Source organism: Zootoca vivipara, chromosome 2 (genome assembly GCF_965207765.1).
Source record: "Zootoca vivipara chromosome 2, rZooViv2.hap1.1, whole genome shotgun sequence".
NCBI lineage: Eukaryota > Metazoa > Chordata > Lepidosauria > Squamata > Lacertidae > Zootoca > Zootoca vivipara.
This window is the reverse complement of record NC_142584.1, coordinates 75,369,766-75,395,602: the sequence shown is the minus strand read 5'-3', so window position 1 is coordinate 75,395,602 and position 25,837 is coordinate 75,369,766. Positions and strand designations below refer to the sequence as shown.

Below are 25,837 nucleotides of genomic sequence, written 5' to 3'. Positions count from 1 at the left end.
TTCCGTAGACAATTAGGACACGATCTATTTTCTTACAAATTCTAAGCATAGTTAATAAAACCCAGTGCATAGGTTGGCTTATGCAAATGTTTACGGTCAGGATCCCAGACAGACACAAACAGCTCAGTTTGATCAGTCACTGTTTATGATTTCATTGATTCAGCTTAGATCAGTTGAGCAGTTTAACAACACCATAGACACTGGATAATGGCCCATAAGCATTCCATCAAAGCTGGCAAAATAAGCAGAAACAAAATTTTCTTTCTGGCTCATTCAATTTGGAAATGTATTCTATAGCCCTCAATAAACTAGTTCAATGTGCTAAAACTTGCCCCTAAAAACAGAATGTAAGGACTCTTGTTCAAAACAGGATTTCCACGAGATGGCGCTAAAATCTGAAGTTTCTTAAAACAAAGGGTGTTTTCAGAAATGAAACTCAGGATAGTTTTTAGCTTGGAGGCTTCTCCTACCAGTACAAGAGGACAGGTTTTCTTCTCAGAATGGTGATGGGGCTGATACGCCACCTGCCTGAACTGCAGTTGATGACTAGGATATCAGGAAGCTACAGGGTTGTAGGCAACAGATTGCCACTAAACTGTGTTCTTGTTAGTGCTGAGAGCTGATTGATACAATGAAAAAGCTACATGGATACACAGGTTAAAAATGAAAGAGATGCTTTTGAATGAGAACTTGAGCCCCTGAGGGCTTTGGCTTTCAAATTGTGTAACCTGAAATCCCACAAAACAGAATTCATGCTTAAAGTACTAAAGAGTATGATCGTAGAATCATAGGAATGCAGAGTTGGAAGGTACCCTGGGGATCATCTAGTCCAACCCCCAGCGATGCAGGGAATCCTGCCCACAACCATTACTGGGTGGGCTTGAACCAGCAACCTTCTGGTTAACAGCCAGATGCACTGACCCAGTGTGCCAGTAGTGACAGATTGATGTACTATAGCATATTTAAGGGCTACTCCATCCTCAGTTGCATTATAAAGTACTAAAAGAATGCACCAAAATCTATTAGCTTGCATTATGCTCTTAGGAAAAATAATAGTTAACCCTCACAATCACTTAAGAGTATCTATATAATTTTAGAACCCTTAAAAGAAATTCAGAATCTGCTGTTGACCTCCATTTACTTTCATGTACTGAAAATCTGAAAATGAAATTCTTTAGATGAATATCAGCATTGTACAACAGGGCAGGAATTTGCCTCCTTAAGAATTAAAAATAGTTTTAATTCCCACCCATCCTCTTTTTTCTACTTGCAGAGGAATTATAAATGTGCTGATCTTTTTGTCTGCTGATCTTCTCTGGAAAATGATCTCATCTTCAACAACAATAATGAGTAACTATTTACATAGGATAGCATAGTTTGATCTAAATGTGAAAAATGTTTTTATAGCAGAAAGTAATTTCTCTATTTTGGTTTATGTGGCTATTCTTTTAAAGCCGCTTTACAATGAAGTTTAGTCACTGTATGTGGTTAGATGGGACTGAAATAATTTTGTGTTGTCTTTCAAGTGGCACAGTACAAAACAGAAGCATTACCACTTGGTTCTGTGGAATTGCATTCTTTTTTACTTCTTTACTCGGAGAACATGACAAAATTTTAAACAAAAACCAGTCACTATCCTCCAAGAACAGGCCGATTTGAGGTGCACCACAAACTTAGTGCTTAACTGCTGTGGGCCCCTTTTCAGAATATAGTTTTTTTGCTTGCTTGTTTATCTTTGAAACTTGCATCACAACACTTCAGTCCAATTACTGCCATTTAGCAGCTACCATAAGCACAATTTATTTTTCCATTGCTTCTTTGAACACACACTTATGTTCACAGGACTATGGTCTACAGTTGAATCACTCTGCACTAGGGTGGTATCTTCCAGGAGTTAATTCTCTTTCAAATTTATCCCCATCCTCCAGACCTGATCACCATGAGAGGTGATGACTAACATGAGGAAGTAATGAAAAGGACACTGATTGATTGATTTATGGTATGTGGTCATCAGTTGCTTGCATATTCTGAAATGTCACAGCAACAATATGGCAAAGTGATAGCTTTACCTTTTCTGGTTCAACCTAAGCTAGCCTTAGGAATCAATATGCTGTGATCCCAAATGTCCCTGTGATACCCCAAAACAGTCAATGGCTGAAATCAAAGCAAAATAAGACACAAAAACACAGACTATTGCTCATTGTCTCAAATGACGTTCTGAATCACAACCAGGAGCAAGAGTGAACAGAGTCCCTTCATATTAGATGTGCTTGGTGAAATGAAATGCATGCAAAACAGACAGATTCAGATGGACAACAGCAAAAACATCAAACCAAAGTCAGTAGCTAAACTTTTTATTTCGGTTCAGTAGTAAACTAAACCTGATGGGAGGTTCTGTCAGGACCAGTCTCCATGGCACATTTACAAAATATGAAGACCACAGGAAACAGCCTCTGCATGGTAGCCATAGAAGACTAGCTATATGGAACACTTCCATCATGTAGAGTTTCTATAGCAGTGGGCAACCATGGAATGGCTAACAATGGCATGGGAACTTTCTAGATGACAGGGGCAATCCATGCAGTGAATCACTGCATATTGAAATTCTTCCAGTAGTTTTCACATGACAAGCGTAACATGAGGAAAGGTCCTTAAAGTCTGAGCAGGAAACAAAACTCATCTATTGGGCTTCCCCCCAAGAGAAAATATTTGACTATTAGCATACTAGATTCACTTCCACAATCTAAGAACAGATCTCAGATGGAGTATGTCACAGGTGCAAAAAGAAACTGTGGACAGCTAGGAGCTCTTTCTTTTTCTTTTGACCTCAGAGTAAATGACCACTAACTATGAATACTATGCTGGTTATAAACTCATCTGATCAGACTCTGCTGCTTTTACCCTTTGCTGCAGTTTCCTTTGGCTCTAGAACAGGGGTCCCCAGACTTACCCGGCTTTGGGCCAGTGCCCGCTGCGCCAATTGCGTGGCAGGCCGGAAGGCAGGGGAGTGTGAGCGCAGTGGACCGGAGGGTGGGGGAGTGCGCGCCAGTGCGCATGCACACACATACTTACTGGCGCGGTGGCGCGCTTCCAGGTCGGAAAAAATGCCGAAAATCATTTGTGTGCATGCGTATGGGCCTCCCCCCGACCCGGAAGTGCACCGGAAATGACCTCTTCTGGGTCAGGAGAGGCCCATACGTATGCGCACAAACGATTTTTGGTGCTTTTTTCCGAACTGGAAATGCGCCGTCGTGCTGCGCGCCGTAAGAGCAGGCGGCGGCAGCGGGCGGCGGGGGTCGTCGTGGGGCGGATTGGGAGGCCAATTGGGCCGCATCTGGCCCACGGGCCATAGTTTGGGGACCCCTGCTCTAGAATTACTGAGCCTATTGCTTTCCATAAAGTTTGCAAACTACTTGAGTGGCTTCTGGAGGCTGATTTGATTGCATAGTTGTCTTGAGAATATTTTTAGTTGCTAAGTTACATTGTTGTTATATGTTTATTTACAATTTTATAGTATTTTATAGCATTTTGACAGCCTTGAGCTTGGGAAAGATAGCATATAAACATTTTAAAGAAATAAAATAAAAGTAAAACCAGCATGGCCACATAACCATGGATGCACAGAGCCCTCTGTACCAGCCTTGATGATTACTTAAAGAGCTGAGTGAAAACAAAGCACATTGGAGCAAACTGCAGTCAAGACTGTTGATTCAGCTTATCCCACTGTAACACATTCAGAAACCTACCTTTAATGTCATTTATATGCCCAAAGTAATGTCATTACTTTATTGATGAGCTCTTGTTTGGATATTTTAAGTATAGTATATGATGCTTGAAATTATGTTCTAAGGAAGCACGAAAATCACACTCCATTTTTACTATCCACTTCCTTTTAATAACAACAGCTCAACGCGTCCTGAATCATCATGACATTTATCTACTGAAATCCTGCATGTGTTTATGAAGAGTGTCTGCATTCCTTACTTGTGGCTGCTGAGTGGCAGTTGGTTTCTGAGGAGATGGTATAGGTGTTTTAGACAACATTTGGTTCATTCTGCTCACAACCAGCTCAGTAATAAGCTGTTTGTCTTCAACCTGATGCTCACCAATCAAAGGCATTGCACAATCCATAACCTAGATGAAACAAAAGCTGATTAGGCAGTGAAATATCATTTTTGTAATTTGTTTATGCTACATTACATTTTGTAATATGTTTATGTTAGAGACCATTGTTGTTATCCATATTGTGCTGTGGATGATTGTAAATAAATTGAGTATTTTGATATATGCTGTGAGCCACCCAGAGTGGCTGCGGAAACCCAGCCAGATGGGCAGGGTATCATTATCATTGTTGTTGTTATTAATAATAAAAAATTAAAATTCTCTATGTCCAAATCTCAGTTTTGTTCATCAGGAAAGGTGAGGAGATTTGTGGAAGTCACTCAATTTTTCTTTTGTAACATGGGAAGGAAACTAAGCCAAAGTATAATTTTAAAAAGCATCTTGCAAGAAAAACTGGATGGGTGGTTTCAACTGGTCCTTGGCAGAATATGTGGTATGGCTCCTTGATGTGGTATGGTTGTGATATGATGTGGCATCAGACAACTTAAGTCACCCAAAACTCCCAATGACCACTTCCGGTGGCTTCATGTAGATGTTAAATAGCACTAGGGACAGCATTGTATCCTGCGACACCCTACCCCACGACACCCAGGGGCTCTGAGACAATAATCCAATGCTATCCAATGAAACCAATCCTGGAGGGAGAACTGGAGGGAGAACACAGCCCCTGTTTCACATTTCACAGAGCTGATAAAGGAAGATATCATGGTCAATGGCATTAAAAGCTGTTGAGAGATCAAGTACAGTAATAATGATATGGTCACTCTCCCCTGTCCTCTTGATCTGGGTGACCAAGGTTGATTCAGTCCCACCCATAACAAAGCCTGAACCCTGACTGTGATGGGCCTTAAGACTATGTAAACCACATCATTAAAATAAAAGCTTGGGCACTAAGAACTGCTAGCAACATTCTGCTGATGGAATATGGCTTTTCTGGCCTCTTGTTCCTGCTACAGCCCAAGCGCCTATTGAAAAAACTGGTCCTGAGAGTTGGGAGAAACTTGGGAATGGCGTGCAGCATCGGGAGGAGACCTGTGAAAATCTACTCATGTGAGTAAAGTGTCCTTCTGCTTCCACTAGACACCTTTGGACCCAAGCCAAAGTCTGCATCCTTGGGCAGATGGACTTACCAAACTTCAAAATCATCCTAGTCTGTTTGCTAAGTAATCCAAAGTGGTGTGTGCTTTGCATGAATTAAAGAACATTTGTTTATCCCACAAACTTCAGGGACAGACATTTGATTGTTCAGTAGCATACAATAGTATGTTTTATCTAATTATAATGCAGGATACTTTTTTAAAGGGGGGAGGGAGAATATTACTGTATCCTTATTTTCCCTTTTTATATAAAGATGTATTTTGGGAGAAAAGGTTACCTATAAATATTGCACTAAAGCAGTAGCGGTGTGTTCACTTAAATGGAAAGCAGAAGGATTAGGGAAATACAATACAAGTATTTTGATCCTAGCAAGCTCATGAAACAGTTGTGTTTCCCCACAAGCAGTGCTATTTACTGCAATATGCAAAAAAAGGCAAGTGGAACCTTTAGGAGCAGAGGTTTTCCTTATTATCTTACAGCAGCAGCAGCAGCAGCAGCAGCAGCAGCAGCAACAACAACAACAACAACAACAACAACAACAACAACAACAACAACAACAGTGTTGGCAGAGGAAAAGCATATACCACACCTCGAAAATATAATCCTTCCCATCCTTGCCGTGAACTGCTTTGACAGCACATATGTCCAAACCTCCAAACATCTCTGAACAGCTGTCAATCCAGAACTTGTACCTGGAATGTGAAAAGAAGCTCACTTTAGCCAAAAGCGTGATCTTGTCACAATAGTGATCTAGCTATATTAGTTTGAATTTAGATTGTAACCATGCCTTGGTGCTAATACAAATCATCATATTAGCTCTTATAGAACCTTCTCCAAATATTTCTGATGATCAAATTGATCATTAAGGGAGATTGTTGCATAAGTGAACCAGATCTGAGACACTCATCTGATATCTTGTGCTTCTGAGTTTCCCTCACCCCGGCAAGTTCACTTATCCTAATGCCCTCAGTTCATTGTCAGTCTTTCTTTTAGTGGGACTGTAACATAAAGCAATTATATTTCAAACCATAAAAGTAGAACATGTGCAAACAGCAAAACATGGTCATTTCTAACATATCAGCACATGAACCTGTAATTAGCACTGACTGAAGGTCCCTGGTGCATGTACATGTGGTCAAACAGGTGTTTGACTGCAAAACATGGTAAGCAGCCTGAAAATTGGTTGTGATGCTAAACCTGCTTGATTGGAAGTCAGACTTACCAAAATCAACCAGATGTGCCCCTAAAAAAAGAATATAAAGCTCGGATATTCCATCAAAAGACCAACTATAGCAAGAAATGCTGGACAGAATTAATTACTGCAGCAAAATCAAAAAACCAGTCCTTATTTTGGAGACTGGTCTCTCCCGGCTCGCATAGTGGCACATCCCCCCTGTCCCCTTTCATTCCACCTAATCGTTGGGTCACCCATTTCCAATCCATGTATGAGGATGTCGAGTCTCCCACTGAGGACCTTAAATTGGAAGAGCTGGACAAATGGCCTGAAGTTACCGAAATTGAAGTGAAAACATATATAAATCAATTGAAAACTGCCAAAGCACCAGGCCCCAATGGCATCCTCCCTGAAATGTTAAAATCTGGACTGGTGGGCTCCTTTCTTTGCCACCCTTTTCACACATATAGACGACACTGGCCGTATCCCAAGGGACTAGGGCACAGCCATAGTGGTGCCATTTTACAAGAGGGGTAATAGAGAGGATCCATCAAACTATAGGCCGATCAGCCTACTTAGCGTGGTCAGCAAGCTGTATGCGAAGCATTTACTCCTAAAATTCCAAGAGTGGATAGAAAATGAAAACATCTTAGCTATAGAACAGGCAGGCTTCAGATCCGGCAGATCCACAACTGATCATTGCTTAACATTACAACACCTAATAGAAAAGTACAACTCAGGGGGGCAGGCCTCACTCTACGCCGCCTTTGTGGATTTTAAAGCAGCCTTCGATACTGTCCCTAGAACAAGACTATGGGACAGACTTCGTGCCACTACTATTGACAGAAGGCTTCTATTCCTAATAATGGCAACGCACTCAAATACGGCCCTAAGAGTCAGATGCAGTCGTCTAGGGCATCTAACAGATTCCATCAGAACCTTCAGGGGTGTCAGGCAGGGGTGCCTTTTGGCCCCCTTATTATTTAATTTCTATCTAAATAATCTGGTGGACACACTCAACAGCCCTGACTTTCACCCCCCGAAGATTGCAAACCGGCACATTTCGGTTCTTCTATATGCCGATGATGCCATAATTCTCTCTAGAACCCCCATAGGGCTAAGAAGAGCCTTAAGGAAACTAGCAGCCTACTGCGATATGGAACGCCTCATAATAAACTACCAGAAGACAAAGATCTTAGCCTTCGGGAAGAAACCAAGGACCAGAAATTGGGAGCTCCAAGGTCATAAGATACAACAAGTCTCAAGTTACAAGTATTTGGGGATGGTGGTCCAATCCTCAGGATCAAACAAAATCCATATAACATCTTCAGGGAGCGCCGGAAAAAGATCTGCAAATTCAATCCTCAACTTCTACAGATCAAAAGGAGGCTTTTACGTCCCTGCGGCCTTAAAACTATACAGGGCCAAAACATTGTCCCAGCTCACCTATGGAATCTTCTTGGGCCCACCTTCCCCTTCCTTCATCTTACTTGAGAGAGTCCAATCAAAATTTCTCAGAGCCCTACTGCAGGTTCCCAGGTGTGTCCCAAATGCCTGGGTAAGACTAGAAACAGGGCAAATGAGGGTTGAGGCTCATATCAGACTGACCTCAATTTATAAATGGCTGACCCTACAATCACACCCTCGAGGTCTGGCCCCTCTGATCCTTCGAGACCAATTTCAGTCCAGCTGGCAGTTTGAGGTCCAGGCCACTCTCCAGAAACTGGGCTTCTCACCTCAAGCCCTATTGGCCATGGGCATAGACCAAGCGAAATCTGAGGTCAGACAAAGAATTGTGGACACGGAGAGACAGCTGGACAGCATGAGGTCCCCGGATTTCAATATAGTTGAAAACAAGAAATACGCCGCTGCCCCGGCAGCGTATCTCTTTTATCTTGAATCCAGAAACCCAAGAAGAGCCTTCACGCTCGCCCGAAGCTCGGCATTGCCCTCGCCAGTGCTGCTAGGCTCATTCGGAAAGATCCCATATGAGCAGAGACTCTGCTCCTGCCCGTTGGGGGAAGTAGGCAGCCCTGAACATCTTTTTTTTAGATGCCCTCTGTTCGATAAGGTACGTAGAGATACCATCGCCCCCATTCTGGAGAGCCTGGCCGACCTCCCAGATAAGGCCAAACTAAAGGCCCTACTATTAGGAAAGGAGCAAAAGTTAACTCGGGTGGTAGCCAGATTCTGCACCCAGATCTGCAGGACCAGTCTTCCCCCCCAGAACAAGACAGCCATTGGAATAGTAAACGCGGGATTGGACTGTGGGAAGTAGTTCCTTCGCTCGGGCACGAAACTGAGAACTTTGAGCAGCACCAGGGGAAAGGCCAGCTGGACCCGCCTTCTGGAAACATAGCCGCTTCAAACTTATAGACTCTTATATCCACCCCGAATGACAACCCCCATAGCCCTGTAAAGCATTTTTATTTTAATAGCTGGTATACGACCGTAATAAAGCTTGATTGATTGATTGAACCAGATGTGCTTTGAACTGAATACCCTTAAAGGACAGCCAAGGAAGTGTCCTCCAGATGTTGTTCAACTATTGCTCCCATCAGCCTCAGTCAACATGGCCAATGGTCAGGGATTATGGGAACGGTTGTTCAACAACATCCGCAGAGCACCACACTGGTTATCCTGCTATCTATAGTTGTTACTGGGACGCAGGTGGCGCTGTGGGTTAAACCACAGAGCCTAGGGCTTGCCTATCAGAAGGTTGGCGGTTCGAATCCCCAGGATGGGGTGAGCTCCCATTGCTCTGTCCCAGCTCCTGCCAACCTAGCAGTTCAAAAGCACGTCAAAGTGCAAGTAGATAAATAGGTACCACTCTGGCAGGAAGGTAAACAGCGTTTCCGTGTGCTGCTCTTGTTCGCCAGAAGCGGCTCAGTCATGCTGGCCACATCACCTGGAAGCTGTACAGCGGCTCCCTCGGCCAATAAAGCGAGATGAACGCCGCAACCCCAGAGTTGGTCATGACTGGACCTAATGGTCAGGGGTCCCTTTACCTTTATAGTTGTTACTAATTGAAATCTGCTCCAGTAGAATGGTTTCTCTTTAAATAAAAAAGCTAAGTGCAGACATTTGCAAAAATGGTCTGAACAATTATTGATGAAATCCTGTGGAATGAAAGGAGTGGCTTATTTCTTGTATGACTTCATTTCTGAAGTTGCTTTTTGGATGCATGTCAAATTCAACATCTGTAGAAGTGCTGACCGTCATAACCGGCTTTATTTGTTTATAAGCCATTCTTGCTGTAAAGTGCTATAGTCTCTTGAATCTAGGAGAAGTGTTGTTTCTTTTAATGGTAAATCTGGAGAAAAACCAAACCAAACAAAGGAACCTTATTTTGAAAGGCTATTCCTATGAAACCAAAGAAACACTCAGAAGATCTTATTGAAGTCAGTTTTCATATACAATGCATAAAGCTGAAAAAATAGCCGCATATGGAAACAAATATTGAGAACGGAAGGCTTGCCTTGAACCTAAGGGCTGCTCAGTAAAAACATGTATGCATGGTGTTGTTGTTTTTAGGAGTCCGGCATGTGACAGATGCAATCTAATGCAGATCCAAAGCATACAATTTCTAACATACACCACAGGGGCCACTTCCAATTTTTTCCACTTTGGCAAAAGGGTACTTCTCCTTTGCTCTCACACTCTAGGGCCAAACTACAGTTTATAATTTTCCTGCTGGTGGTGGAAAGCAGCTGGTAGGCGGCAGAAATGAAGTTGAGAGAAGAAATGGCTGGGGAGAACGGGATTCAACAGCCTCTTCTCCTGCTTTTCAGTTAAAAATATAAATTGGGAAACTATATCTTTGTAACATCTAGTTTGACCCTCTGAAAAGGGGTAGGAATAAATTGGTCATCATTTCCCATAATAACCTTCAAGATGTGGAATTATAATCTTCTCACTTTACTGTTTTCTGGAAGCTATGTCTTATTGCCTCTTTCCACCTTTCAGGATATGATGTGCATCTCACTTATCTTTGTCATCTCAACAATTGAATTGACTGGGTTATAGTTTACAAGCTCAGATATGAAATTTTAAAGTTTACTTTAATAAAGTCATGCATGAAAACTCTCTTGTTTTTGGCCTCGGAGCATAGAACACCTACTGTTATAAGCTGTTAACATGAACTAGCTGTTCTAAATGTTCGGGTTTCTTTTGTCAGAGCTAATAATCTAGTATCTTGAAGTCCTGAAACATTGTGACCTGAATAGGATTCCCCCCCTCCAGAGCTTAACAATGGGGTGCGTGGGCAGCAGAATTTTCAACCTTTTCTGCAGAAGATCTCAAAAGGCACACTTATGTGCACATAGCTTATACACATGAATGTCAGGAAGGCCAGCAGGACACATGAAGTTGAGACTCGTTCCATTACCCTCTTTCTCCAGTCATACATTTTATGTGTACAGAATGACTGAAGAGGGCCAAGGTGCATGGAGTAGGGGGGAAATATTAACATTATTGGTATCAAGTTGATGTTGATTTTAAACAGTTAATCAATGTTTTAAAAAGAATTTTTCAATGTTTTCCATGCAAGTAAGAATATAAATGGCAATGGAAAGCAAAAGCTGAAAGAGAAGGATAGAAACTCTTGGATAATGAATTTTCAGAGCATCTATTAAAGGGCTAGTTTCTCCTTTAAATGTCTGCTCTCCATCCACTCAAACTTTGAGCAGATGCAATGTTAGCAAAAGTTTGCTGGTGCTGCACATGACAACAACCACAACACTCCTAATAATTTCAGCTGTTTTCCTTCTTATTTATTTATTATTATTATTATTATTATTATTATTATTATTATTATTTCAATTAGGCACATCCATGATTTCTTATTGCATCAAGACTCATCTACCTATCTGACATGGCAATTTGTTCCAACATTGCAGATCCAGTGTTTGTCTTCCAGTTTCCAGATATTGAAGTCCTCCTGTGGAGAAATATAAATGTTTTAGCAAGCAGCACACCAACCTCTTTGTTCTTATCATTAGCTTATTAGTTGGTAACTTTTGGATTTTTTTAAAAAAGAAAAAGCATGCCAAGGAACTTACAAAAAGATTAAAATGAAACAAACATTATATTCAACTACTTCCCCAAATAAATGCATTTAAATTTGATGTGTACAGGAAAGAAGACACTCATGAAAATAAATGTTATTTGTGTACTGAACCAACCCATAGCTATCTTTCCTGACTCAGATAAGTTATATTTTTTTAAAAAGAATAAAATTATGAATTTGAACTTAGCGCAGCTGAGCTAAAAGTGAGAACTTCTCTGCTGTATGCAGAATAGTAACATGGGCTTGACCCATAATTTGTGTTCTGTAACAACAATAATGTGACTTTATGCAGAGGTTTACTATTCATCATCACACTGTGAGGTCTGAATCTATAGAACAGATTATAATTTAGAACAGTGTGTTTTTCCGTATTAATACAGTACATAAATTTATGCCTTTAGTATATTGGTTTTGGAGAAAGACAAGGTAATATGAGAAAATCCAACATGAGTGCAATTTTGTTCCTACTGCGTTTGTTTCCTTTTCACCCCATGGTGTTTCCTTGAAACAGCAATGCATTTATATTCATATCCATATGTAGGAATCTCTAAACATTTGCAGGAGTTGTGGTATTTGGATTGACCCCTACTATATCCTAGTTATCTGATAATTGGCATATAATAAGTCACCTATAATGTGAGTTCTCTACCCACTACAACATAACACCACAGAAGATTACAACAGTAGATATTTTGATAGTAGAGTTAAAACTCTAAAATAGCTTATATTTCCTGTGGCGGCTCTTCAATATTCTGTGCTTGTGTTAAAACCACACTCACAAACGAAAACCAGCTGTGGAATATCAAGCTATTGACTAAATATATCTGAACATGTGAAGCGTAATAAAAGTTTCATGTTGATTTTGAGCCAATGGACCACGTTCATTTTCTACTCTGATTAAACTGTGAAAGTCAAAGCAAATTGTCTCTAAGGGCTCATCCTCACTGCTGCTGGCCCCATGCTTAAAAAGCACATGTCCAAGAGGTTTTCCACATGTCTCATGCTTCCTAGGCATTTCTGATTCAGCATTAAAGATTGGGTTTCCCTGGGATGAAGTGGAAGTGTGGACAAACCCTCAGTTTGTAACATTCTGCTAGACAACCCCCTTCCCTTGATAAATTATAACTGAAGATAATGTACAAGTATGAAATGGAAATACTAACTACACAACAACTTCTTACAAAAATATGTTTAAATCTACCATTGTATTGGAGGCCACGGTTTGTGAACAGTGACAATATTGCTGTAGAACTTGGACAGTTTTAACAGTGGGTATATTGTTTAGAAGAAAACATTATATGGTCCTAAGAACCATCAGTTTTGAATCACTACAGTATATGGTATTGTAATGGCATGTGGTGGCTACTCACGAGTAACGACGCCAGGCTTCCAACTGTCTTTAAACAGTTTATTAAGTGCAAACTATGTACAGTGCTGAGCTACCAAAAACATGTCCATGTTAGTTACTCGCAGAATCCAGGAGTGCCCCTCTCTTGCTCCTCCCCCAGCATAGGAACTTGGAGACCCCCAAGCACCTCCTCCCCTCTTTGTGCTTGACCCCGCAACGTGGCTGGGGGAGAGGAAGTAATGTCTCCCTCTTGGAGCTCTCCTGGCTAAATTGGTGCCGGGGCTCCTGTCCAGCATCCCTGACCCCTCTCTCCTCCGAGCTGACCATTTCCTCTTCCTCCTCATTAGACGTCTCGCTGCTTCCTCGGCTGGAAGAGGTGGTGGAGGAAAGGAGGGGCTGGGGATCCCTGTAACCTGATCTGCCTTCCCTCTCCTCCGGTGGACCCCCTGGGAGTTCCCTGACAGGTATTATTGGCTCTTGATCCATTTCTGAGCACAACTGAAAGTGTTGGTATTAACCTTAAAAATCCCACACAGCTTAGACATTGGCAGCTAAAGGGCAACCCACGTGAGTTCTTCTGATCTTTTGAGAGCATCTTCAGAGGTCCTTCTATATGTACCCTTGCGTTTTGAGGAGAGGTCAGTTGCACCCAATCCCTGGAACGTTTCCAATAAAATGGCAATGACTGCTATGTCTTTTATTGCTATTCTTGTTATTAACCTGGACTGAATCTCCCTGCTTCACTTGCAACTCACGCAAGATCCCAAAGCTACATTTACACAAGCCATACTGGCCTGTTTTGTGTGTTATGATAAACCAAATGATTGCCGTATGCCATAAGCCCAGGCTCTGTGCAATCGAATCACAGCCACTTTGCTCCTTTGTGTACTGAGGTAAGCTAGGTTTTGGCTTAAGTGTGTCATCCAAGACCAGGCTTATGGTTTAACTCTCCAGAGTAACCTTGAGCTCTACAAAGGTTTGTGCTCTTGTTTACATATTGTAGTTTGTTCAGGAGATCTAAACCATGGCTCCAGGTTCAGATGGCATGCTAAGTCAAAGCATGTCTATGCAGTGCAGCAGCAGACTGACCAGAGAGGGACAAAATAGCCATGTTCTCCTTTACAGGAGCTTGCATGTCCACAGCAAGCCATGGTCTGGCTTACTGTGACATGAGAACCGGACAACTGTGTTCCACATCTGCTGCATAATTTTAAAAGGATAAGGCATGGAGGCCGATATAATTAAAATTTAGCAGCAGGGCTGTAGATTTTCAGGGCACTTATTAGTGGCGGAGAAATTCTTATCAACGTTCTTAATGCTTTTGTACCCAGCTACTCTTACAAGGATCCATAGCTAGGAAATTCTTCTCTTCCCACGGCTTCCTGCTTGCTCATCTTTGTGTTTGGACAGGACGAGTGAGCTCCTTCCTCCCTATTTCAACCAAACATTCTAAAACATGTTGCAAAAATAACATGGATGTCTAAAATGATCACTATGAATGGGAGTGGTATCGAAAAGTGAGACGAACAGCTTTTACAGATGTGCATCAAAGCTGTGCTACAGAAGGATGAGGGGAGTCAAATGCAGCTGGGCTAACAGACATGACATAAACATTCAACGCACTTAGGAACTTGCTGAAATGAAAACAAGGAATAAAACAGAAATGGGAAACAAACTGAATTATGTACTCATTGCAGCTAAGACAATGAATGCAATAAAAACGTTGAGAACTGAATTGACTGCCTGCGCTAAACAGACCGTGGAAATAGAGCATGTGATTTATTCCACAACGTGTTACTATAATAATAGAAAGAGACTGTAAAGCGTGGAATGGAATGAAATGGTACGGTCCAAATGGAATGACAGTAATGGGTACACACACTCCAGATCGTTTAATGTAGATTAGTTACTCCTTCAGTATCCTTTAACAACTCTCTCAAGGTCTATATACAATAAGGACCTTGTTCCACAGGAAATATAATCTTTATGACGCTGCTTCATTTTCAATTATGCTGCTACAGGAAACAGGCACATCTAAACATACACATTAGCCTTGCCATATAACTTCTCGGGGGCAGCAGGGAGGTTCCAATTTACCATGCAGTTCACTGCATCTACAGGAGTTTTGCAGACAAGGACATTACCCTAATCCCAGTCACCGGCAGGGAGGAGAACCTGCTGGATCCCAGCATAAGATTTCCTGGGCAGAAAAGCCAATTTGGGCAAAATTCAGCAACAAACCTAAATGAGACATCTTCTGGGTTTGACCCAACTATGGCAGTGACTGTGGCCCCTCCGGATGTTGTTGGACTTAAAACTCCATTAGCCTCAGTTCCATGGTCAATGGTCAACGATGAGGGGAGCTGTATTCCAGAAACATCTCAAGAACCACAGGTTTCTCATGGATCAATTTTTGTATCTATATTCTCTCACAATAAGAAGATTTCTGAAGGAAGCTTTTCTGAAAATCTGAGTTTTTACAAGAAAAGCATGGTGTTTAGTAAATGAATCTGGCTATGGAAAAGTGGGCAGAGCATGGAGAGGCAGGACAAGTGAGTGAAGACTCTGGTAAGGGCTAAGCCCTGCTTAGACTGTTGCTGCTCCCCTGATTTTTCATTGGTAATGTGTGATAAAGAATGTTATATACAGTGGTGCCTCGCAAGACAAATTAAATTCGTTCCGCGAGTCAATTCGTTTTGCGAAAAATTCATCTTGCGAATCGCGGTTTCCCATAGGAATGCATTGAAATTTCTTTTTTTGCCCATAGGAATGCATTAATTAAATTTCAATGCATTCCTATGGGAAACCACGATTCGCAAGACGAATTTTTCGCAAAATGGGATGTTCATAAGTGCGGGTGGGGTACCTATATTGTGACACCTAAAAGACTAATGAGGGGCTCATCTTCCAGCGTCATAACTTTTATATGCCTGTTGTCTTTGTCCATGGAGTTTTCTTGGCAAAATACTGGAGTGGTTTGCCAAGCAACAACAAAAAGACTAATGATATTTGTCACGGCGTTGTCACATAACATGCAACCCTTACATTACCCTTTTTAAACATGCATATATATGACAACTGAGAATCACATATCATGCCTCTGATGAAATGGGCTTTCATCATGCCCTAATAAAATCTGTTAGCCTTTCAAGTGCCAATAGAGCCCCTGTTTCCTTTCACCCTGAGCATTTTTTTAAATGATTATTTAATAATGCATATACCATCTAGTGCCCAAATAGGTTTCCAAACATTCTACAAGTATATAAACCAGTTATGTGAGCATTAAAATACAAGCAACCATAATTAAAATACCCAATAAAACAATCCCATTAAAACACACAGTAATGAAAGCTGGAGACTTGGGTCGAGAGATCAAGGGAATGCCTGTGTAAACAGGTGTGTCATCAAAAGCCAGAAGAATGCCAATGAGGACAGCCCTTCTCCTATTACAGCAGGGAGTGCATTCCATAACATCAGTGCCATCAGTGGAAAAACCCACCTTTGTGTCATCACAAGCCAACAACAACCAGGCACTTATTGATAGGTATTCAGTGCTTCGAAATTGCTTCTATACTGGCTTAAGATAAGATGGACTAAATTTATGAGTTATGTTTCCTAAATCACTTGGCAGTGGGTCATTTTGTAATAAATATATTATGTAACATCACCTTACACAAAGTAGAGAATTAGACACATTGCCTTTGGATTAACAAGGAGTTCTGCATAGTCTTGCAGAGTTTTTCATCAACGGCCTGGTTGTCAATCTAACTTCTTACATATTTGGTTTTTCTTCAAAGGCCTTATGGCAAGCAGTTTGAAAAGTGTGCATTTTAATTTTCAGAACAGATAACTGTTCTGGGTAACCTTTCAATGTGATTCATAGATAATAATTTACTTGTCTGTTGGCAAGGAAAAAAATATTGAAAAGAGAGTTGTTTCCCCCCACCCACCTTTAGGATTTTGTGGTTATTTTGAAATATGGAAAATGACTCTAGGGCAATTTCCAGTGGATGTTTCTTCAAGCGATCCCTGTCTTTTTAAATTGCAGAATCTGTCTGTTTTGTTTTTTTATGTTCAGGAATTATATAAAGTTTTGATTGCATTCTACTGCACGTCACTTTAAAAGATGAATTATTCTAATCTGTTCACTGAAATTCTTAATATCCTTTTTTTTAAAAATCCCCATTATTTTACTCACTGATTCACAGTATTACTGATGCACTGTAGATTCCACATTAGGATAATGGTGAACTTTCATGCAAGGCCATAAAGTCTGGTTGTTACCTGCTTTGCAGCTGATGGAACTGAAAATGACAAACAAACAAACAAACAAACAAACCAGAATGTTTGCTCACATGTATGCTTTGTAGTTGTTGCCTATCTTTTGGATCCTGATGTCATATTTGGAGTCTATGTAGGGTTCAGTGGTGGCATAGGTCTGAGTGAGTGCTACGACACTGGCTATATCCTGAAAATCATAGTGGTTGTCTACCTTGACCTGTTATTAGCCATAGATTTATAGCACGGGGAGACAAAAAGAATAAGATTAGAACTGTTAGGTTTACTTATAAATGAAATTCTACTTCTTGAACTTACTTAACAAGTTTATACTGTATTATTTTTTTGCTAAACATTTCCCCTTATACTTAGCGAAATCTAACATGCAAATGTACAAAACATATCAAAATTCAGTCCCCACCCCCCATATTTATTCCCAGGACAGGAAATGATGTTTGGAAAATGCCCAGATTTCAGTGGATTCCTTGAAATCAGTTCTGTATATTGCTGTTCATTGTCACCCACTCAACTCCAACCTTAAATTGGTGTCCCTGCAAAGCAAGCATCTTTATATGAGGGGCAACCGCACTTCTATACAACAAGGAAATAAGTTGAGACAGAGAATGACATCATTGAACACCCCTACTTATTATGGATTTATTCATCTATATTAATATCTACAACACATTTCCCCTCTAATATGTCTTTATGCAGACAATTAATTTCTAGCAATGCTTTATTGTAAAACTGACCCAGCAGTATCAATGAAGGGTATAGAAGCACATGTTTACAGACAATCTGAAAATACAATAAAGAATTGGGACCTCTCTGTAAGGAAACAAGTGGTGGTATTTAGGACAGATAGCAATGTTTCAAATTCAAGAATAAATAAAATATTTTAAAAAACAGAGGAATGGTATAAAAGTAGATTTATAGAATTATATTATCTTTTTACATATATATTTTACATATAAAATTTTGCATATAAAATATTGACTTCTCCAGCTTACTTTCCCTTCAACAATAGAATACAATGAAGTCTTTCACTATGCACTTTAGTGGATCTCAGCATAGGGGAAGATGAGATTTCAAATTCTTTTGTGGAAGATGTTTGGATATAGACTTAAAAACGGAACAAAAGCAAATGTAAAATGCTTGTTCTCTAAATGTTAAAAGGTTAGGTTTAGAAGGATGTTTAATCAGTATAGTACGCTATTAGTTCATCAGAGTATATTCTAATCCAATTAAGTGAGAGAGCTTGGATTTCACTAAATCATTTAGCTTCTCTTCAAAAGGTTCAATAGACTAGTGCCAAGATCTTTTGTCACTTGTGATGCTACCTCCCATAGTAAATACTTCACTCTGAAGGATGTGTACATATTTGATTGAAGAAGTTGGCCTTTAGAATGGAAAATGCTGAGTAGATAGTGAATGTCAGATGTAAAAATATGATACTGAAAAGACAGGCTCTGTGGGAGTAGGCATCTAATAAAATGAAGAGAGTAGTTCATGTACTAGTTTTAGGGCTTATAATACTAAAATAATAGATTTTTACAAAATCAGAAACTTCTCCATCTTTGATTAAAACCTGAGCCAAAGAAGAATTCTTGTCCAAGTCCTTTATCACCCACCCACTTCAATCCCAAATACCCACCTTTCTTTTCCTTTAAACCACCTGAAGAGTATGTCTAGCAGCAGCAAACAGCTGGGGGGGGGAGAAAGTTAGAAAATCTGTCCCTCCCTCCTGTCTTTGGCATCTGCTATGTTGCTTCAGTGGCCTCATCCCCTGGGAATTTAGTTTTTCAAAGGCTACTACAATATCTGTAGGCTGTGTGGGAGTGGGTAACTAATAAAATGAAGAGAGTAGCTCATGTACTAGTTTTAGGGCATATCTAGGGACCTATCTAGGGACCTTGTGTCCTCTTACCAGAGAAGGGATGCAGCACGTCCCCCTTTTCCTCTTCCTGAATCTGTTTGGTGCTGCAAGACTTCCAGCCAGGTAAGTGGGGTTTAAATGGAAGGACACAGGAGGTGAAGGACTAGGGAAACGGGATGGAAGATGTAGTGATTGAATGGATGGGAGGGTGTAAGTCCAGTTCATTATAGAACTATTAAAAGGTTAAATAATATAAAACAGAGGACAAATATCACGGGTGCACAGTATTTCTGGCAGAGGTAATTTGTCAATTTTTAGTTAAGAACAGTTCTAACTCTTTGAAGCATCTTTCAATTTGAAAAGCACCGACTTTTACAAGAGGATTATATGCTCAGGGGATTTATGCATATGCATAAAATTAAGCAAATACATACGGATGGGCTTCTAAGCATGTGCCTCAAAATGGATTTGCATAATTACTGCCCTGAAGTTTTAGCTGCTTCCATTATAGACTTTGGTGCCTGCAGTGTTTACCTAGCAATTTTTTATAAAAAAAAGTAGTTCCACCATTTCCCCTCAAGATAGATAAATAGCACCTGCACCTTTCCCATGCCCGAATGAGCGTGTCCAATCTTCACAACAACAGGAAATGTTGGCAATGTTAGCTGAGGGCAAGAAAGAAAGAAACACAAGTTTAGAAACGGTTGCGTAAGCAATGAACATTTCATTATCAAGATCATATTTCTCTGTTAGAAATGATTCATTAGAAAGTTTGGCAGATGGGATTCAGCTTGTCTTGAATGTCTGTATGTGGCAAATTGGTACAGGCAAGCTGTCTTCATTACTATGGCGCAGAGCTCCCACACTTGCCTTTTGTTTTATATAATGCAAGGAATATAATGTCTTCCAGGCCATAATTTCTCTCTCTTTAACATAAAAGCACTGAGTTCAGATATTTCCTACTTTTGCTCAGACAATGGTTTTTTGTTTTTTGTTTTTACAGATCCTTGCTGCAGAATAATAATTTATCCATAAGATGTACGGTACATTTTCACAACATGTACATGGCGTTCTCTAGCAGAAAGTGCAAGAAGGGCCAAGCCATTCCCCGATAATAAAAGGGATGGCATATTTTTTTACTGAATACAGTACATGTTTAACTTTCTTCAATTAGTAAATTCTCAAGTGGGTATCAATAATAAAATAAAGCCATCAATCAATTCCCACTTGCAGCAGCCTCCTGAGACCCTGAGAGAAGAAGGAAGACTGGAGCTCCTTGCTTCCATTGTGATGATGGTAGTTCACGGCAGCATTTTCTAGTGCCTGTGGTTAACTGGGAGTTCTTGGATTGGTGGCCCCTGGCCAGTTCCCAATATTGTTGCTTGCTGTCACACAGTCTGTGTGCTATTTCTTACCGGTACTTGTTTATATTTTTAATCAACAATTTAATTGCATTCAGGTATGGACAGCATACTTATGCACAAGCAGGAGATACAATTAAACAATTCTATTTATTAGGTTCCACAAAATGCAATTAAAATGGCTGCCATAGCATAGCACAACATGGCTGCTATGGAAGACATGGCAAAACAAAAAATTAGCAACAGCACAGGCACCCCCTGATTGTGTGTGTCAGCGGAGCACACATAAACCCATAAGAAATTCCAATTATTAAACTTGTGAAGCAGTCTGATTTCCAACTCCATTTGGGCTAATCATTCTTGAACAATACAGAATGAATTAAACAATACAGAATGAATTAAACAAATTCACTAACTGTGTTTTGGCTAAATTTGTTCATTTCAATAGGAGTCAGTCATGAAATATATCCATGCAGCCAACAATATCTACTGCATGATCTACCACAACCTGGCACTTAGATCCATATTTCAAACTCTTCATAAAGCAAGCAATGCTATCTCCTACTTGCAAAGAATTGCTGCAAGTAACTTGCTTAAAATTGCCAAGCAGCATCCTGAAAACAACCTTTTCTGATACTTCATTCTGTCAAGTGTTTGATTTGTTGGACTGCTTCACCTTTAAATATTGTAGTTAGCACTAAATAAGTTTGTTTCTTCAAATTATATTTTTATAAATAAACAGATATCCTCAGCAGATTTATGTCTCATGTGTACTATAACACTTCTGAATGTCCTTATTTTTGACTTAATTGCACTTTCATCATTTTAATGGTTGTAAACTCTCATTTTATGCCTCTCTAGATAAAGTGCGCTTCCCAACCTATAATTCACATTACAAGGTTATCATCATTAACACGTACTGAGTTAATGTAAATTACTTTTGTCCTTTATCTGTGAGGTTCACATAGCTGAACAAAGCTGGGAAATATAAAACAATAGTGAATTTACATGCATAGGCATGTCTTTATGGAAATCGCCCCACCCCCCCACCCCGGTCACAACGAAATAAATTGAGGAACTGCAACCTCCCACAGAAGACTCAATAGAGCATGGATTTTCTCCCTCTTCCCACACATGGCCAAACACATGTGCAATGTATCATGCCATTAGGAGTAATAGGAGATCTATACACAAATGCCAGGTTCTAGGACATGAACAGCTTTTACAGAGGTCAGAGGGATATATAGACAGAGATATGAGAGGCGCACACAGCCTCAGTTCCTTCCAATGGCTCAATGGGTGGCATTGACTTATGCATAGTGGGTGGGTTGGTGGATAATAACAGGGTTCTATTGAGACTATGGGAATTCACTGCGTATGGGAAGAGCACCTGTGGTAGACTGGGTTGTATCCTCTGTAAATATTCCCATATTGCAGCTTTTATTTCTGCCATTATTGAAAAACTGCAAATGCGAATTTTGCAAATTGCTTCCTACCCACCCCCCTGTCCAAATTGTAAATTTGTTCCTGGGACTCTCATTACTCACCAAGAGGATCACATTAGCATTAGGTGGAAAATGTATCACTATGGAACAATAACCGAGGAGCATCCACATGACATTCAGTGGCTAGTCTAACAAAGTAACTCAATGAAGACTTCTCAGTAAGTTTAGCCATCATGCAATATGAGGCGAGATGCTCTTGTAGACCAGGAACTGGTTAAGCAACAAGAAGCAGAGAGTAGGAATAAATGGACAGAGTACAATGAAGTTAGAATTTTGCACTGACTTCTGTGAGATGTGGTGGGTGAAAGATATTGTATCAATGTATTACACCCTGCAAAATGAAGGGTGGTTGTTAACATGAAGAACACCTAAAGATTCCTAAATACCAGACTGAAAAGTGTTTTGTCTGAAATCTGGATTTCTTACAAATGAAAGGCTTTATTGATTATTGTGAAGCACTACTGTCAAGAAGTAAATTACGATGTGCTACACCTTAGGGCACTTTCACAGTGGGAGTTTGCTCATGTTTGGCATGGAATTAAATGAGCAGAATACCTTCTAAAAATACTTTGGCAGACTGTTTACCTATCCCACGTATTCAAAGTCTAACAAGTTTTCTTCAGTGTGCAGCTATAATTTTCAAGGGCAAAGCATTTGAAGGACTTAAGCTGAGATGCAACTCACACTTACTTGGGAGTATGTCCCAGTGAACTCAGTGGGGCTTACTTCCAAACAGAGATGTATGGGATCAGGTTGTTTATCTTGAAATTGCTAAACTCTGCAATGCAAATATTGCAGCATACATAACAGTGGTAAACTATGACTGATATCCTGTTAGAAAGCGCCTCTGGCTTTTTAATTTTTTTTTAATGTATTAGGCTGTGTCCAGACAGTGGCATTATCTTGTAAACAGGTCAATTATATCCAATTTTTCTCTGTGTGTGATTGGCACACTAGTTTCCTCAGTCATATTCATTGCTATTCTACTGCTTACTGTCCACACCAATGAGAAGAGCTTGGCAGAAAATATATCAGGTGCTGGAGTTTGTTTGTTTTTTGTCCCTACCAATAATTACTCTTCCTTTCTCCCCTAATCAGCTTTTAGAATTAAAATGCAGTTTACTTGTACTTTTAATTAGTGTAAAAAAGTAAGAACAGAAAGGGATATGTTTTTTTTGCGGGGGGGACGGGACATATGATGATGCAAAGGCAAATGGTTATTCATGGCTTTACTTCAAAAATCAACATGATCCTTTTCATTAAAATAGTCTTCCCAGTGGGAACTATTTCCCATCGCTGTCTAAAGCAACTAAAGAATACAAATATTTCCACACTACTCTCAATGGCTTTTATATCTCATAATCTGCTCTTGAAGACTTAACAGCTGTGTGATTTTTTAAATCAGGTAAGACTTTGGTTAAGTGAGCTTTACTGGCTAGTCTGAAAAGAAAGACATGTGAACATAATCAAGATATATCTGGGTCCCTCGTACATCAACTCTAATATCCTCTGCTTGATATACCCATCTAAGTAAGTCACAGACCAGCTCTTGTGTTTCAAAGCAAAAACTATCATTCCTTAATCTTTAGATATATTACTGAACAGCATATAAAGGGAAAAGGTCATTGCAAAGGCAATCTTGATGTTAAATCGGGTCCTCCCTACAAGAGAAGGCAAGCGTTGCAGTAGGACCTGGCAATCAGACCTAGGTGTTGGGGCGGGGCATTGGAGCAGCCACAACACCCTATTGGTGGTCCCTCTGACGGGGAGCAATTGGGCTATGGGCATGCCAGTCAAATAGTCAGAGGGACCATTACTTAACTGTTGCACATGACTCTCGAGATCCTCTTCTTGGGTCGCAGTGCATCGGAACACCCGCCCACCTCTCCCTAATATTAAGGCTTGCGCTTGACCTTGCTATGCCGTTGTGTGTTGCCTGTTTTGGAGCAGGGGCATGGTAGGAATTTCCCCCACTTGGCTGATTGGCTGTTGCCACTTGGGTTTCGCCTGTCACGTAGCAAATTGTCACAACTTGTAAGGTTGCTGGATAGGCTCTGGTTCATGCTGATAGGTGTGGCAGGATTCCCAGCCATCCCTGTCCACGGGTATTCCTGTAAAAGGAATCCTAGGACTCATGGTTGGTCTTCCCCGAGTGGGGTTGTGCCCTGATCCAGAGTTCAGGGCACATCTTGGGGAACTCGGGCTAGGCGCTAGTCAGGCTCCCGTCCCAGGTGTTCACCTGGCTGACCCATGGTGCCGCCTAGAGTCAGCGCTACCCTAGATGGCCTTTGGAACCACTCACTTGATTTGTAATCAAAAAGTTGTGGCTTAAATTCTGCCAAAAAACCAAACCAAAAATTGAGTCCTGTCTGAATTTATTTCTAGGCCAGGTTAAAGGGTCTCCACATGCAAAAGCTTTAGATCAGAAGGCTTGTGTACATGTGAAGCAGTTGCTAAGGGATGCCCCTACTGCAGGAGTAGTCAGACTTACGGCTTGTGTTTTACTATGATCCCAGGATCTATGTGCAAAAGACATAGTTAGAACTGAAGAACATGGAACAGAATGCCTAGGAAATTTCCAAGACTAGGAAATTATTTTCAGTCCCAGAACTGAAGGAAGATCACAGTCTTTTCACAAATGTCCACTCCGGGTTAGTTATTTTCATTCTAATAGCGTAATTTAGATAGAAAAGTCATTTTGTAGCTTTTACTGTGAAATAACGGTAATTCAGAGTCAAAAACTCTTGCAGATCTATTGCAAATCACCCAGAGATATACCAATAGATTTCATTCTATCTAGATTTCATTCTATCTTCTGTCTACTCTTGTTATGGTGGCTTTAGTCTTCTTGCTCAAATAATAGATTAAAATATACAGACAACTGGATATTTTACATCTCTATCAGCTTCCTCACTTTGACATTAGCATTCCATGACATTTCAGAGGCCGAACTTTTCAATTGCACACAGAATTCTCACTATTAGGGGCACTAAAAATCATGATTTATGATTGCATGTGGCTACAGTTCCGAAAACTCTAGACACACAGATTTTGTAATCCTGCTTTGATAACTATGGAAGCCAACTATTTATATGGGCTATTCAAACTTACTTACTTGGGATCAAGCCCCACTGAATTCAATGTACTGTATATACTTTTGAACAAACAATGTTTAAGATTGCACTGTCTCCACTGAATAATTTTGTATACTAGCTTCTTGCCAACAAGTTAAAACGCATTCTCACCTAACTTTGGTTCACCTTTCTGCATCAAGATACACAACTAATCATCCCCTACTTAGTAGGTGCATTTTCATATACGCTTCATCTGTGTCTTCTTAATATTGGTATTTCATGTATTAGTTAATAAAGCAGTCTGTTTCCTTATATGCTGGCCTCATATAGGACTCTCCCTACCTGTTCCTGAGAATCACAAAAATAAACAGTAACCCAAACTGAATTAGAAATTTATCAGAAAAGTAAATATCTAAGACATGTCATGTTACTGCGTCATCTAAATTTTATACGTTGATATTTTTCACTTTAGAATTTCCTGGTTGCAGCATCGTTTTTATTATCCAGGTCTTAACAATAGACAGTTCCATAAGTCAATGCTAGTGTTACTTTTGCAGGTGCCCAACTCATGTGTCTAACTATGAGTTAGTGCCCCAGAAGTTATGACTTATGAGAGTGGTTTAGATCAAGCAGCTGTCATGCTTCTGGGCCTATTTTTACAACAACAAGGGTTATGAAACTTTACTCCTCCAGTTTTTAAAATGAAATACATTTTTTCTCTGGAGGATTTGTGGCTTGAAGGGAAAGTTTTAAATACTGAGATAATGATATAATCAGTCTTTTTTGAAGGTCAAAAACATTATGGTTATCTGAATGCAACACAAAGTTCATATGAACTATTCTTCTGTTGTAGCTTCCTTATTTGGTTTTTCCATTCAAAGGAAACTAAACAATAGTGAGGACAGCTGTTAAAATGATTGGAAAACAATTTCA

The 25,837-nt window shown here is 40.2% G+C and overlaps 1 protein-coding gene across 1 annotated transcript in view; it reads right to left on the bottom strand.

Annotated features, from left to right (window-relative positions):
• SYN2 (synapsin II) overlaps positions 1-25,837 on the bottom strand; it is a 150,936-nt gene that overhangs the window by 16,384 nt on the left and 108,715 nt on the right. The window contains exons 6-10 of the mRNA XM_035106223.3: positions 19,567-19,629; positions 17,166-17,308; positions 11,259-11,333; positions 5,810-5,912; positions 3,985-4,134 (exon numbers count right to left, since the gene is read on the bottom strand). Coding sequence (XP_034962114.1) covers positions 3,985-4,134; positions 5,810-5,912; positions 11,259-11,333; positions 17,166-17,308; positions 19,567-19,629 — 534 coding nt within the window. The remainder of the gene's footprint in view (positions 1-3,984; positions 4,135-5,809; positions 5,913-11,258; positions 11,334-17,165; positions 17,309-19,566; positions 19,630-25,837) is intronic.